The sequence below is a fragment of the Halichoerus grypus genome, chromosome X (assembly GCF_964656455.1).
Source record: "Halichoerus grypus chromosome X, mHalGry1.hap1.1, whole genome shotgun sequence".
Taxonomy (NCBI): Eukaryota; Metazoa; Chordata; class Mammalia; order Carnivora; family Phocidae; genus Halichoerus; species Halichoerus grypus.
The window spans coordinates 39,520,672-39,536,141 of NC_135727.1; the positions used below are offsets into that span (position 1 = coordinate 39,520,672).

The window sequence follows — 15,470 nt, forward strand, 5'->3', positions numbered from 1 at the left end:
AAATGCAAAGAAAATACAGAAACAGTCAGGATAATTATATACCACAGCAGTTTCCTGAAGGTTGACTAAGGAAAATTTTAGATTAGCTAAGATATAATAAAAAGAATGGAAAGTAACTCAAACACAGTATTTATTATTATTATTATTATTATCATATTACTATTATTACTAAGCTAATAACAGTGGCTTACATTACGTATGTGGGATGGAATTGGGACTGGGAAACAGTATGGGAAGTTCTTGACATGCTATTCAAACAATCATCACACAGGCAGGGACAGAGGTTAAATGGTATGCTGATACTACAGAGAAGCACAGGGGGAGCTGATGATTGTATTTTCTCATCTAATCTCATCTCATCAGATAACCTTTCATTCTAAAACAGTTTCAGAAATTTTCTGTTTGCTTCAAATATGACCTCTTGGACAATGAAAGACTGTTTTGGGTTAAATATGGGGCTCAAACACATGACCTGAGATCAAGACCTGAGCTGAGATCAAGAATTGGACACTTAAACAACTGAGCCACCCAGGTGCCCAGGTTAAATATTTTTAAGTGAAAATACAATCAGCTGGGGCGCCTGGGTGGCTCAGTCATTAAGCGTCTGCCTTCGGCTCAGGTCATGATCCCAGGGTCCTGGGATCGAGCCCTACATCGGGCTCCCTGCTCTGCGGGAAGCCTGCTTCTCCCTCTACCACTCCCCGTTTGTGTTCCCTCTCTCACTGTGTCTCTCTCTGTCAAATAAATAAATAAAATATTTTAAAAAAAAAAGAAAATACAATCAGCTAACTTTATTTATATAGTGAAGACTTGGGATAATAATGTCTATATCAAAGCAGAGAGCTAGGGCTAATAGAAATAGGAAAAGGGGAAAGAATAAATTAAAATATCCCAGACCTTCGGTCCTGGAAAGCCTGGTGGCCCAGAAGGGCCTTCTAGACCAATTCTTCCAGGTGTTCCAGGTGCTCCTGGAGGTCCCGGAATTCCAGGAAAACCTGTGAAATGATTAGTCATTTTTTAATCTCCAAAGAGAAGACACTTTAAGAAAAATACCCAAACTCCCAAACCCACATTTTTACCCCGTCCAATCATGCTTAGTGACTACAGTGAGATGTGAAAAGTACACTGAAATTCTAGATGACTACTCAGGATCAAGCCTTACAAATACCTGATATTCCCTTTCATTCATGTTATGGTCCTGCCATTTTCATATAGAGCTAATGTGTGTGGAAGATACACTCTTCTAAAGGAAAATGAGTTATTACTAATGAGATAGAACTAAACATAAGGAATGACTCCCACACAAACATGCAGAAAACTTCTATTCTGCTTATATCTGGATATAGTAAGATACAAGGCCTACCATATAATTCTGGAAGTGAGCTAAAAACAATTGTAAACATTACACAGAAATCTACACATAAAGTCAAATCTGACTCTTTTGAAGTCATTTAGTATAAATGAGTCAGGCCATGTTTAAGTACTGTTCTCAGACCAATGTGCATGCTTGCCACTCATGAGAACAAATTCTGTGAGAAAAAAAGCAGAACTGAAGCAACAGCCCTAAAAAATTTCAGTAAATCGAGAGAATATGATTTAGGATAAAACATTACTTGGATACATATGTGTAATAAATGTTTTCTGCTTAGTACAATCCATTCATTCAACAAGTATCTACTGAGTGCTTACTATGTGCCAGGAACTTTTCTAAACCCTGAAAATACAATGGTGAACACAAAAGACAATAATTCTGTAATTTTAAAAGCTTATATATCATTTTTGCATATCTATGATTTAGGTATTTTCTTGTCTGGACTGTTTTAGATAAAGGCAATAAAATTATAGTGCATACATGCTGTGACTTTTCACTTACATTATTTATGGTACCTAGAAAAGAAGCACAGTTAACTTATTTTATTTGTTGAGGGAACTATATCAAAGAATAATGTTATACTAACTAGTTAAATTAACCTTCCTGCTGCTCAGTCCTACATACCTTTGGGACCAGGTGGTCCAGGAAGCCCAATTCCAGGGACACCTGGTTCTCCTTTACTACCGGGTATTCCTGGCAAGCCTGGCTGGCCGGGAAGTCCAGGGTCACCTATGGAGAAACAGCAGTTTTTTCAAAGGGATACTTTCAAAGAAAGAAGCCAGTGAGTGTTAAAGACATGGCCAAATAAATTCCTCACACACCTGGAAGACCTACTTCACCATCTCTGCCTGGATTACCAGGCAGGCCAGGCTTCCCTGGCTGGGTTATGGTCTGACCTGGATCACCTTTAGGACCTAAGAACAAGAAGGAATAAACAGTGAATGAGAAGTGTTCACTTGACTAAAGATCTCCTTTAATTAAAAGCAAAACAAGAAAGTATCTATAATTTTTTGAAAATGCACACTAACAACCCCCCCACAAGAAAAATAACCCCATATTATATATTCAAGGAATAAACCAAACAGAAGAATAAACTTTCAAAAAGAAAAAGTAGATGACAGTTTTAAGAGCTTCCAGGATTGGGGCGCCTGGGTTGGCTCAGCTGGTTAAGCGTCTGCCTTCGGCTCGGGTCATGATCCCAGGGTCCTGGGATTGAGCCCCACATCGGGCTCCCGGCTCAGTGGGGAGCCTGCTTCTCCCTCTCCCTCTGCCCCTCCTCCCTGCTTATGCTCTCTCTCTGTCAAATAAATAAATAAAATCTTTTTTTTTAAAAAAAGAGCTTCCAGGATTGAAGATGGCATCTATAAAAATATTTTTAAATGTAGGTCAAAAGAGCCTAACAAAACTCAAACTGCAGTAAACAAGAAATATTCATTTTGGTTAATTGATGGTACCTTAAGGTTTTATGTGTGCAAAGTCCAGTACACCTACTTCTCATTAATTAAATAAGGACTTGAAATAGGCTCAGGACAAAGGTGGATCTCTAAAACCTGACATAAAAAGCACTAACCATGAGAGAAAAGATTGATACACTTGACTACATTCAAACTGATTTCTGTTGATTAAAGACACCATATAGAGTGAAAATGGCAAGCCATAGTGAGTGAAAATTTTGCAGAATAGATAACAAACAACTAATACACAGAATATATATATTAAAAAATCCTAAATCAGTAATAAAAAGAAACAATCCAGTAGAAAAATGGTCAAAAAAACACTTGAATGGGAATTTCAGAAATGGAAATTTAAACAGTCAATAAACATATGAAAAGGTGCTAAACTTTAATGTAATCAGGGGAATGTAAAATAAAACTGTCATGAGCTACATCACACTCAGCAAACTGACAAAAATGTAAGAAGTCTGGCAATACAAAATGTTTATGAGGATGTAGAACAACAAGAAATCTCCAATACTGCTGATGAAATTGGTACAATTGCTTTGAACATTATCTAGTAAAGCTGAAGATGCATTTATTCTATGCTTTGGGAATGCTCATCTTAAATATATACTCTAGCCCAGGGACTGGCAAAGTTTTTCTGTAAAGGACCGAACAGTAAATACTTTAGGCTTTGTGGGCCATATGGTCTCAGTAGCAACTACTCAACTCTGCAAAATGTTGAGTCTATGTGTAGGAGTGCAAAAGCAACCACAGACAATAGTGAATAGGTGCAGATGTATTCAAATAAGTTTCATTTATGACAAGTAGCAGGCCAGATTTGAATGCTGTGCCATAGTTTGCTGACCTTGCCTCAGAGAAGTATGTGCACATGTACACCAGGAGATAGATAGATGGATAGATAGATAGATAGATAGATAGATAGATAGATAGATAGATACAAGGATGTACACAGAAGCATTATTCATAATACACCTGAACTATAAATAACCCAGTTGTCCATCTACAACAGAATGGATAAATCGTCACACATACACACACACACACACACACACACACACACACACACACACACAATGGGATACTATACAGGAATGAAAATGAATGTACTATAGCTATACACAAAGTTAATATAAAGAATACTTACCCTATGATTCCATTATTATGAAGTTCAAAAAGAAGCATAATTAAAGTACTTTGTTTAGGGATCCATATCTAGGTGATAAAACTAGGGGGCAAATGGAAGGAAATTATGCAAAAGTCAGGACAGTGGTTACCTCTGAAGAAATGGAAGGGGATTATGGTCAGAAAAGGACAGAGAGAGGAAGATGGGGGTTTCTAGGATGGTGGCAAGCTTCTGTTTTTTGACATGTGTGGTAGGTACATGTGTGTTTCCATTATAATTGTTAAACTTTATGTACCATGTACTTAAAAACAACAAACAACAATAACAATGAAGACAGAAGAAATTTAAAGAGGGAACCTCCCCCCCTTTAGAGAAAACACATACACTGAGCTCCCTTGCTAAGGAGCTCTGAAAAGCCCAAATATAAATGGCCAAGGAAACATCCTTCAGGAAAGGAAGCCAAGAATGGCCAAAAGATAATACATTTCTGCTTTTAAGTGCCAAATTAAAAACAAAACAACCATAGTAAACTCACCTGGTATTCCTGGCTGGCCTGGATTTCCTGCCACACCTTGTATGCCTTTTTCACCTACCGGGCCTGGAGGGCCAAAACCCACAGGGCCCATAGGCCCTCTATTCCCTGGGAGACCTGGCAAGCCTGGATTCCCAGGCAGACCTCTTTCACCCTTAAAAGCAATTCCACCCTGAAAAGGGAAAAATTTAATACAGAAACATATAGATATAGGTTGGTATGTTGGTATTACTGAATACAACTAAAGAAATGATACAGCCATAAATAGTTCTTAAAAGCTGTATAAGCGTATGTTATTACGGGATGGGATGTGTGATCATTCTACTTATTCATTACTTCCTTCAACAAATATTTTTTAGTTCCTACTATGTGTCAGGGGCCGGTGATACAGCAAAGAACAAAAATAGGCAAAAATCTCTGCCTTCATAAAGCTTACATAGTAGCAATAAGTCAAGAAGTTTGTAGTCTAGCTATCACATGGCCATCTACTTACACTAACCTCTAAGCTTACTATATATAAAACCAAATTAGACTTCTGTTCTTAGGTCCAAATAAACCCAGACAAAGATATGTAGTATAAGAGAAGGGGAACCTCACACTGACCCATAAGCATCTTAACCTCCTGCCCACCTATTCACAGCCAATATTACTCAATATAGTAATGGGTTAAGAAGATAAAACAACTGAGAGAAAAGAGTGGTAAAGAACCCCTACATAGTCAATAACAGTGTACCATTACTACATACAGTTACAGTCTTTTAAGCACTAATTGGGTGTTCATCGTAGCACCGGGCCCATCCTAGGAAATATCCCTAAGTAACAATTTGACATCACAGAACCAAGAATATCAAACCAACTCACAGGTTCTCCTTTGGGGCCAGGAAGCCCTGGCAGTCCATCCTGTCCAGGGGTACCGGGTAAACCAGGAAGCCCAGGGGCTCCTGGGGAACCCAACTCTCCTTTGTCACCCTTCATTCCTGGAAACGTGAGGATGTCACCAGGTTCACCTTTAGATCCAGGAAAGCCTGGAGGACCTGGAGCTCCTGGTATGCCCTGAAGGAAGAAAAAGAAAGAAGGGAAAAAGAAGAAGAGAAAAAAATCAGTTTCTTTTTTTTCCAACACATTTCTCTCTCCAGTTTATCATATCAACCCACCCAATAACATTTAGTGTACAAAGCTAAGAACAAAGTGAGGCATGTGAGTCAGGGAGAATCAAGGAATGAAAAACAACACAAATTAATAGAAGAACTAAATTTCTTTTATTATATATATCCACAAGAGAAAACCAAAGTGTAAATGGATTTCTTCTAGTTTTTTTTTTTTTGTTGTTGTTGTTCTATAATATACTCAAAACTTACTGTTAATCCTTTGGGACCGGTTAGACCAGCATGTCCTTTTTCTCCCTTCTGTCCAGGGAAACCAAGAGATCCTAATACATGCACATACATACACACACACACACACACACAATAATGTGAACTTTGACCCTGAGCCCCTGACAAAGCTCATATAAAAATCATCAAGTCAGGAAGTCAAGTTTTAAAATAAGAACCCCATTCAATCACATTTAACAAGTCACATTTTTGTTTTCCTATTTTATGCTCTCAAAATGAGCAAATCATCCTTTCTTTTAGGTGAATCTATACAATATTATATCCTTAGGTGTTTCCAACTACAATGCCTCTCAGAGCTCACAGCGACCAATTGCTAGGCACAGAGGTGCTAAGGCTCCTATAACCATCCTATTGCCAAGCGGAGAAAGAGATAAGGACACAGTATGAGTATCTTTCTTTGTTCTGACCTAAACAAATTTCCCAGATCCTTATGAGTCCTTTCTTTGGTTTACTACTTCATAAAATTTGGTTTATGAGAAACATTTGGTGCCCAAAGACTAGAGGAAATATAACTAAAGAAGTGGTTCTCAAAATGGGTCCCTCGATCAGCTGTATCAGCATTACCTGGGTACTGGTTAGAAATGCTAATTCTTGGGCCCCCACACCAGATCTACTGAATCAGAAACTTCATGGGTGGGACCCAGCAATATGGGTTTTTAACAAGTCCTCCAGGTAACTCCGATGTACTCCCAAGTTTGAAAACCACTAGACTGGAGGTACAAGGCTAGATTATTAACTTCCAGTGGCAGCTATAAGACCTGTTAAAAATCTATTTCCAAGTGCTAAATGAATTGGTTTCTTTGGCAGACATACTAGACAGAAAGGTAAGAGATCTGTCTACTCTCAGCCCTGACACAAACATAAAGTATGATTTCAAGAGATATAATATTGGGATATCCCAAGAGGCACTTGAGAGAGAGTTGTGGGTCTGATCGATATCAAATATAATTTGGACTGGAAACAGGGAAGGAGGAGTTATATATAGAAAGAGGAATATAGGCAGCTGGTTGCCAAACTACAGTAGAAGCCCTGTCCCTTCATGACAACATGTGATACATCCCCAAAGACTAGAAGCTCTGCCACTGGAAACTACACTCAGGGGCCAGACATTATGAGCTTTTCCCCCAGCTTTTTGGAAGAAAGAAGTTTGACTCTGTATGAGTTATTTTCCTCACCATATGGAAAACAGGGAAGATAATTTTCTTGGAATAATATTGTCAAAATGCTTTAATAGAAAATATTGGTAGCTTCAGGTATTAGAAACAAGAGCATAATTTATTTTGTAACAGATAGAGGCATTTCATATTTAATTATTTATGGATATGAGAGACTTGCTATAAAATGAGAAACTGGCATCATTATAAAACTGAGCTCACTAAAATCTAGCCAAGAAATATTGTTACAAGGTTGCCTGAGGCAGAATGTTTTACCTGGAGGACCGGGAAGACCTGGCAGACCAGGCTGACCTGGAGGCCCTGAAACACCAGTTCCAATACAGTTGAAGCAGGTGTCACCTTTGTCACCTAGAGAAAAGCATATTGAGAAACAAATTTTACTCAAAGGGGTATGTCTATCTCCTTTAGATAAGTTCTAAAGAAGTTAGCACCAAGGGACAACATTCCTACCCAACAGTATAGTTTAGAGAAGCCTATATTAGAATCAACTCATTTGATAAATATTTGCCAAGTGCTTATTATTTGCCAAGTACTGGTTCCAGGTATCTATGATATACTGGTAAACAAAACAGACAAAACAAAACAGGCAAAACAAATAAAACAGGCAAAAATCCATGCCTTCATGGTGTTCACATTCTACCAGTGGAAAGGGATAATAAACAATGAAGGTAGCCAAGTATTTATATATATATTTATATATATATATATCAAAAGGTGTTATGTTTATAGAAAAAATACACCTGGGTAAATGCGATTAGACATGCTAGGGATGGGTGGCAGTTTACAATTTTAATAGGGTGGTCAAATGAGATGATGATATATGATAAAATCTTAAAGAATATGGCATGTGCCTAATGAATGTAGAGGTACTCTAGGAAGAAAGAATAGCCATGTTTGGCCTATTCAAGAAACATCAAGGAGACCAGGTTGCTGGAGTAGAGAGAGGAAGGGGAAGCAGATCAGACAGTTCACAGGTTATAATGAGTGGCATATCATAAAACATCACATAGGCCACCATAAAGCCTGGCTTTTACTATGAGTGAAATGAGAATCCAGTAAAAAAATGTAAACAGAAAAGCAAGATGATATGACTTAAGTTTGAAACGGATGTCTCTGGCTGCTATATTGAGAACAGAATGGATGTGCAATGATAGAAATAGCATAATCATTTAAGTGGCTATTGCTGTAGTAATCTAGGAGAGATGACAGCTCATCCCAGAGTTACAGCAATGAAGATGAGGAGAGTTGGTTAGATTCTGGGTATATTTGAAAGTAGAGCTCATGGGATTTTCTCATGGATCATACATGGAATACAAAAGAAGAGAATCAAAGATGACCCCAAGGTTTTCAGCCCAAGCAACCAAAAAGCTAGGGTGGCCTGCATTTAAAAAAGGGAAGACATAAGTGGTAAAATTATGGGGGAGGAGGTAGCAGAGATCAGGACTTTAACTTGATCCAGATGTCAAGTTCAAAATGTCCAGTAGACAGTTGGACATACAATCTAGAGGAAAAGACTTAAATTTGAAATTGAAAGTCACTGGCAAATAGGTGGTATTTAAAGTCATGAGACTGACTGAATTGAGTTCAAATACAGAAAAGGAACAAGGACTAAAATACTCGGGGCATTCCAAAATTAAACGTTGGGTAGATAAATTTAAAATACATATGGAAATGCAAATTAAGCCAAGACTTACTATAAGGCTACAATAATTTAGATTGTCTAGCATTGGTGGAAAGAGAAACAAATAGAACAATGAACAAAATAGAGAGGTCGGAAACAGACTAATACATATAGTGTCATAAGATTTACAAGAAAAGTGCTAATGCAACTCATTGGAGAAATGACAGTCTTTTGTACTACAATATTGAGTCAATTGGATATCCATATGGGAAAAAAAACTTTGATGCCCACTTCAAACTATACACAAAAATTACTTGAAGACAGATGAAAGATCAAAATATAAAAGTCAAAATAATAAAGCTTCTAGAAGAAAACACACAGAAATATCATCAGATTCTTGGGATAAGCAACGATTTCTAAAATAGAACATAACACTAACCATAAAAGAGGACATTAAAGATTGGATTTCTTTAATTTCCAGTTAAAAATAGGAAAAAAGCACTTTACAAAGAGAATACATGAACTATAAGAAAAGAGGCCCAGCATCAGTAACTCATCAGGTAATTGGAGACTAAAACAGCTTTGGAAAATGGTTTGGTGGTATCTATGGAAACAAAACCTGCACCTACCCCTATAACCCAGCAATTCCATTCACAGGTATATACACAACAGAAATTTATGTCCTACAAAATATATGTATAAGAATGTTCATAGCACCTTTACTTATAATAGCCCTAGACCAAATGTCCATTAACATTATTTAGGTATATTGATACAATGAATACCAAAGAACAGTGAAAAATATTGCTACAAACAAAAATATAGGTATATCCTACAGACATAATATTGAGCCAAAGAATCAGACACAAAAGAGCCCATACTGTATGATTCCATTTATACAAAGTTCAAGATTAGGCAAATTAATATATGATAGAGGATAAAATAGTGGTTACCTTTGGGAGTGCTGACTAGGGGGCACAAGAGTCTTCCAGAGTCCTGGAAAAGTTCTATATTTTGATTTAGATGGTAGTTACATGGGAGATTATATAGATACATTGAGAGAGGGAATGAGATATATGAGAGAGAGAGAGAGAGAGAATGAGATATATAGAGAGACAAATATACAGAAAGAGATATATATAGACATATCTATCTCTATCACTACCTCTATATCTAATATATATATAATAGTCCAAGGAGGTATGAAGAAAATCAGGACAAGTGAGGAAAGTGTTTAAAAATGGAAAAATAGAGTAAAAAAAAAAGAACTGAGACTTGATATTTGGATTAGCAGGGTATAGGCTGCTGGTGACTTGGACAAAAACAGCATCTGTGGAGTGGTGGATCAGGCAGTAAAATTTTGATTGGAGTGAAGAGTATCCACAGATAGTGAGTAGAAAATTCTGGGGTTTTGCAGCAATGGGAGCAGAGGAATAAAGCAGGATCTGGCAGGGAAAGTGGGATTATGATAAGATATTTTTTAGATGGGTGAAAAAAGGTATATTTGTATGCTGCCAGGAGTGATCCAGTAAAATGGAAAAATTGACAATGTGGGAGAGGCAGGAATTTCTGGAATGAAATCCCTGGGAATATAAGAGGGAATGGAATCCATTGTTCAAATAGAAGAATTGGCTTTAGATAGGAGCAGTGATAGTAATAGGCAGGAAGGCAGAGTATATGAGCACAGATGCAAGTAGGTGGGTAAATGTGGTAGTGGTAATCTGTGAAAATTCTCTTATTACTTCAGTTGGTCAGTAGAAGAGGAAGCAGGTCCAAATCTTAACATGAGAATGGAAGGGGAGGTGTTAAAAATTTGAGGAGGGAAGAGAAGGTGTAGGCTCAGAAGATGTGATAATTCGGAATTACCAAAACTAGGCTTTTGTTCCAATTGAGTACAATGAAGTGAGAGGAGAGCGAAGGAGGCAAGGGTTTATACACGAGATTGTTTACAATGATTGATCCTGACATTTATAGGTTAAGAGGGAAGAAAGGACATCAAAAGGTTGAGGGAGAGTCAAAGTTGGTAGGTATCGGTGAGGTTGAAATAATATTGGAGTCCGGTTATCAGAGGTAGTGAGCTAGAAAGGATACAGTGGTCAGAAAATGGGACTCATAAAATCAAGATTATGGAAGTATGCATTACTGGTGATGAGATGGTCTTGGGAGGAAGACCATGACAGTGAGTGACTGAGGTAGAGTGGAGGATATAGGGCATTTGGCTGAAGATCTGAAAGAATGAAGGAACGACTATGGGGGTCAAACCTTTCACTCCTTGTTCTCCTTGGAGTCCCCTATCACCTGGAGATCCCGGAGGGCCTGGAGGGCCTGCTTCACATATCTCATCACCTGAGACAAGATAAAGGATAGCAAACTAATTGTTGTGAAATATCCAGAAGACTAAACAAAAAGAAAGCTTGACAGGCTAGAAAAATAAGATCTATCTTCAGTTATTTCTCTGCAGTAATACAACTACCTATAAGCAAAAGGAAGATATAATAATGGTGTTAATTTGAAGGGAAAATTTAAACATCAAAGAATCACCAAAAATCAAAAGTAGAAGAAGCAGTACAATAATGCCAACCTTCAGCTGGATTCACTTACAAATGAAAACAAAACCAAACCCACAGAATTTAAGGAGAAAAGTATAGCTTACTAGGAGGGATGTGAGGGCCAGGAGGGCCAGGAGGCCCTGGAAGTCCAGGAGCCCCAGGCTGTCCATCAAGTCCAGGAGATCCAGGAATAGAAATTCCAGGTGGACCTTCATCACCTTTCTGGCCCCTTTCTCCAGGAAAGCCAGGGGGGCCAGGAGGACCGGTAACTGAAGTCCCTAAGATAAAAAAAAAAAATTAAAGTGATCAAAATGATCTTATTTTAGAGATATTACTTTAGTTCTCAATGAGAAATAATGATAAGATCTTCCTTTAATGTATAATGCCAGTTATGTTCTTATTTTTTCTATGAGAATAGACATCTGGAAAAGCATGAAAAGTTTTAAATAATGTAAGTACCAGTTTGAGTGTAAGAAAGAATAATTTAAGGTAGCTTTACGACTTTTGGAAATGTACTGATAACCCTCTACCTGCTCTTCTTTGATACTATGATTTTTTTTTTTTTTATGCAATGATCTTTTAATCTAAGAAATACTAGAAAGCCATTAGCAAGAGAAAAAGAGGCATCTAAAGTTTTCATGCAAACATGGCTCTATTTCTGGACATTCTTCTGCACTATTTTTCTATCATGAACACATCCTTTTATAATAATAAAAATAATCATTATAATTATAAATGATTTGAATAATGTTTTCAAAACTGCTAAGGAAAATATACCCATTTTGTTCTTTTTAAAAACCATCTTTATAGGGGCGTCTGGGTGGCTCAGTTGTTAAGCAACTGCCTTCGGCTCAGGTCATGATCCTGGAGTCCTGGGATCGAGCCCTGCATCGAGCCCTGCATCGAGCCCCGCATTGGGCTCAAGCCTGCTTCTCCCTCTCCCACTCCCCCTGCTTGTGTTCCCTCTCTTGCTGTCTCTCTCTCTGTCAAATAAATAAAATCTTAAAAAAAATTAAAAGAAAATAAAAACCATCTTTATAATGATGTACTATAAGTGGGCTAATTGAATTTAAATAAAAAAAGAAAATAAAATGCTTCTATCTTCATGAAAGATGTTAGTTGAAAAAATAAATAAATAAAAACCATCCTTACTAGATTTACAAATTTATCTTCTAAATGCATTTTAGAATCAGTTTGTCAGTTTCATTTTAAAAAAAATACTGGAATTTTGAATGAGATTAATTTGAATTTAAAGATTAAATTTTGGTAGAATCACCTGTTTATAATATTGAGTTCTCATATGAAAAATTAAGTGTATCTCTCCATTTATCTATTAATTTTATATTATTTAATGATCTCTTACAGAATTCTGAAAAAAGGTCTTACACATCTTTGGTTTGGTTTATTCATGGGTTAATTTACTACTGAATTTTATTGCTATTACTATTGTTAACTGGATTTTTTTCTTATATGTTTAATTTTTTTACTGCTGGTGAAGAGAAAGGCAAATAATATTTAAGTATGCAACTATCATATCTGGCCACCTTGCAAACATTCTAAGTTCTGGTAATTTGTCATTTGATTCTTTTAGGCTTTCTAGGTAGATTATGATAGGGTTTGTGAATAACTAAAATTTGGGGTTTTGTTCCATCCTTACACCTTGTTTTTCTTCCAGACCTAGTGTACTGGCTGGTCTCTCCAGTGTAAGGACAAACAGTATAGGAAACTCTGAGTATGTGTATCTTATTTTTTATTTGAATGAGAATGTTCTGATGTTTTACCACAAAAGTATGATATTTTCTGTACAATCCTGTACTTACTATATGAAGCAGAGAGCTTCATCAAGTTCCCTTTTAAACTTAGTTTGATAACTTTTTTACTTTTTAAAAATTGAATGGGTATTGAATTTTATTGACTGTTTTCTTTGCAAACATCGGCTATTCTCTTTTAATCTGTCAGTGTAGTAGTCAATTACAGTAATGTTGAACCATCCTTGCAATCTTAGGGTAAAATCTAGTTGGTCATATCATCATATTATTTAATATATTTCTGAATTGATTTGCTGATGTTTTATCTAGGATTGTTGTTTCTACACTCATAAATGAGATTGAATTATAATTATTTCTAGTGCTATCTCCTTGATGGTTTGGTATCAATGTTATTAAATTAAATGTCCTGGGGCGCCTGGGTGGCTCAGTCGTTAAGTGTCTGCGTTCAGCTCTGGTCATGATCCCAGGGTCCTGGGATCAAGCCCCGCATTGGGTTCCCTGCTCTGAGGGAAGCCTGCTTCTCCTTCTCCCACTCCCCCTGCTTATGTTCCTGCTCTCGCTATCTCTCTCTCTCTCTCTGTCAAATAAATAAATAAAATCTTTAAAAAAAATAAAATAAATTAAATGTCCTTTTTAAAAAAAAAATGTTCTAAAAGTTTGTAAAATATCAGAATTATTCACCCAACAACTTAGTAGAATTCATCCACAAAACTATATAACCACCCATACAATGTTTTTTCATGGAAATCCTTAACATTACCAAATCTTCCATGGTAATTAATCTACTTAGGTTTTTTTACTTTCTCAGGAAAATTTTAGTAATTTGTGTTTTTTGTTTCATGAGGAATGCGTATTTCATTTAGAATTTCCAATACATTGATAGAGTTTTATAGTTTTCTTGTGATTTATAATTGTATTCATGGTAATAATATTTTCTTTATTGATGTTATTTGTGACTTCTCTTGCTTTTCTCTTGATCATATTTTATTCTTATTCTTAGCTTTATCAAGTTGTTCCTTCTATTTTGTTTATGCTTATTTCAGTTCTTATTATTTTTTCAAATTAGCTCATTTATTTTTAGTATTTTTAATTTTGTAATACAATTAAGGGTACCAATTTGGCTGTGTTTAATAAGTTTTGATATAAGGTTGTTTAGCATTTAGTCATTTCCATTTGTTTCTTCCTTACCTCCAAAGTTATTTACATATGTGCATTTTAATATACAAATGTAAAGGTATTTGGTGCTTTCTGTTGTTAATTTCTAACTTCATTTCACTGTGGTCACAGAGCATAGCCTGCATATAATTAAAGATTTTTTCTGGGGGTGCCTGGGTGGCTCAGTCAGTTCAGTTAAGTGTCCAACTCTTGGTTTCAGCTCAGGTTGTGATCTCATGGGTGGTGGGATCCAGCCACACACCGGGCTCCTGCTCAGTGGCGAGTCTGCTCCAGTCTGCTCTAAGATTCTCTCCTTCTGCCCCTCCCCCTACTTGCGTCCCTGTGTGTCTGTGTGTGTGCATGCGCGTGCACCTCCCCTCTCTCTCAACAATAAATAGATAAATCTTAAAAAAAAAGAAAGATTTTTTCTGATCTAGTAGAGTCGATTTTTGTAAATGTTTCACGTAAGTTTGAAAAGAATGTATATTCTCTGCTGCACACAGCTTTTCTTTCTCCCACATATGCAGCTTGATTGTGTTGCTCAAATCATTTATATCCTGATTCATTTTTTACCTCCTTAATATGTTAGGGATTTACCAACTTATCACTTGTAGTTTATCAGTTTTTACTTTATATATTCAGGGATTTACCAATTTATTACTTGCAGTTTATCAGTTTTTACTTTATATATTCAAAGCTGTATTTTTAGATGTATAAAGTTTCATGACTTTTACATCATTGTGGTATAATTTGTCTATATCTATGAAATGTCCATATGAAATATCTCTTTTTAATGTACTTCTTGAATTGAATTCTATTTCATACTATATTAGAATTGTTAAACCAGCTTTCTTTCATATAGCGCTTGCCTAATATCTTTCAACTGCTTTATCTAAAAAAAAATTATGTCCTTTTACTTTAAATAGGCCTATTATGCACAGTATGTATTTTTTATTTCAATTTTATTTTAGTTTTTGTCTTTTAATCAGTGCTTAGTCATTTCACATTTATTGGAATTACTGATTTATTTTTGACTTCTTGTCATCTTATATTTTATTTTCTATTTACCAAAGTTTGTCTGTGTCTGTTTTGTCCCAATTCTAACTTGTATTATGTAGATCCAGATTTTTGGTCATTTTCTTTTCTCAAAGGATGTGTAAGTCATGCATTTTATTTATATTCTTCTCTAGTGGTCACTACTAAAATTTTGACCTATGTATTTAAACTTACATTTTTCTAAAAACTTAGAGTTAATAATATTAGTATTCTCTCTAATGAGACAAAAAAACTTATGATTGACTTCCCCCTCTTCTCTCTGTA

The 15,470-nt window shown here is 36.1% G+C and overlaps 1 protein-coding gene across 1 annotated transcript in view; it reads right to left on the reverse strand.

Moving 5' to 3' along the window:
- COL4A5 (collagen type IV alpha 5 chain) overlaps positions 1–15,470 on the reverse strand; it is a 229,436-nt gene that overhangs the window by 76,892 nt on the left and 137,074 nt on the right. The window contains exons 20-28 of the mRNA XM_078065482.1: positions 11,331–11,504; positions 10,940–11,023; positions 7,312–7,404; positions 5,846–5,916; positions 5,349–5,540; positions 4,491–4,659; positions 2,194–2,286; positions 1,997–2,101; positions 898–995 (exon numbers count right to left, since the gene is read on the reverse strand). Of these exons, the coding sequence (XP_077921608.1) occupies positions 898–995; positions 1,997–2,101; positions 2,194–2,286; positions 4,491–4,659; positions 5,349–5,540; positions 5,846–5,916; positions 7,312–7,404; positions 10,940–11,023; positions 11,331–11,504 (1,079 nt within the window). The remainder of the gene's footprint in view (positions 1–897; positions 996–1,996; positions 2,102–2,193; positions 2,287–4,490; positions 4,660–5,348; positions 5,541–5,845; positions 5,917–7,311; positions 7,405–10,939; positions 11,024–11,330; positions 11,505–15,470) is intronic.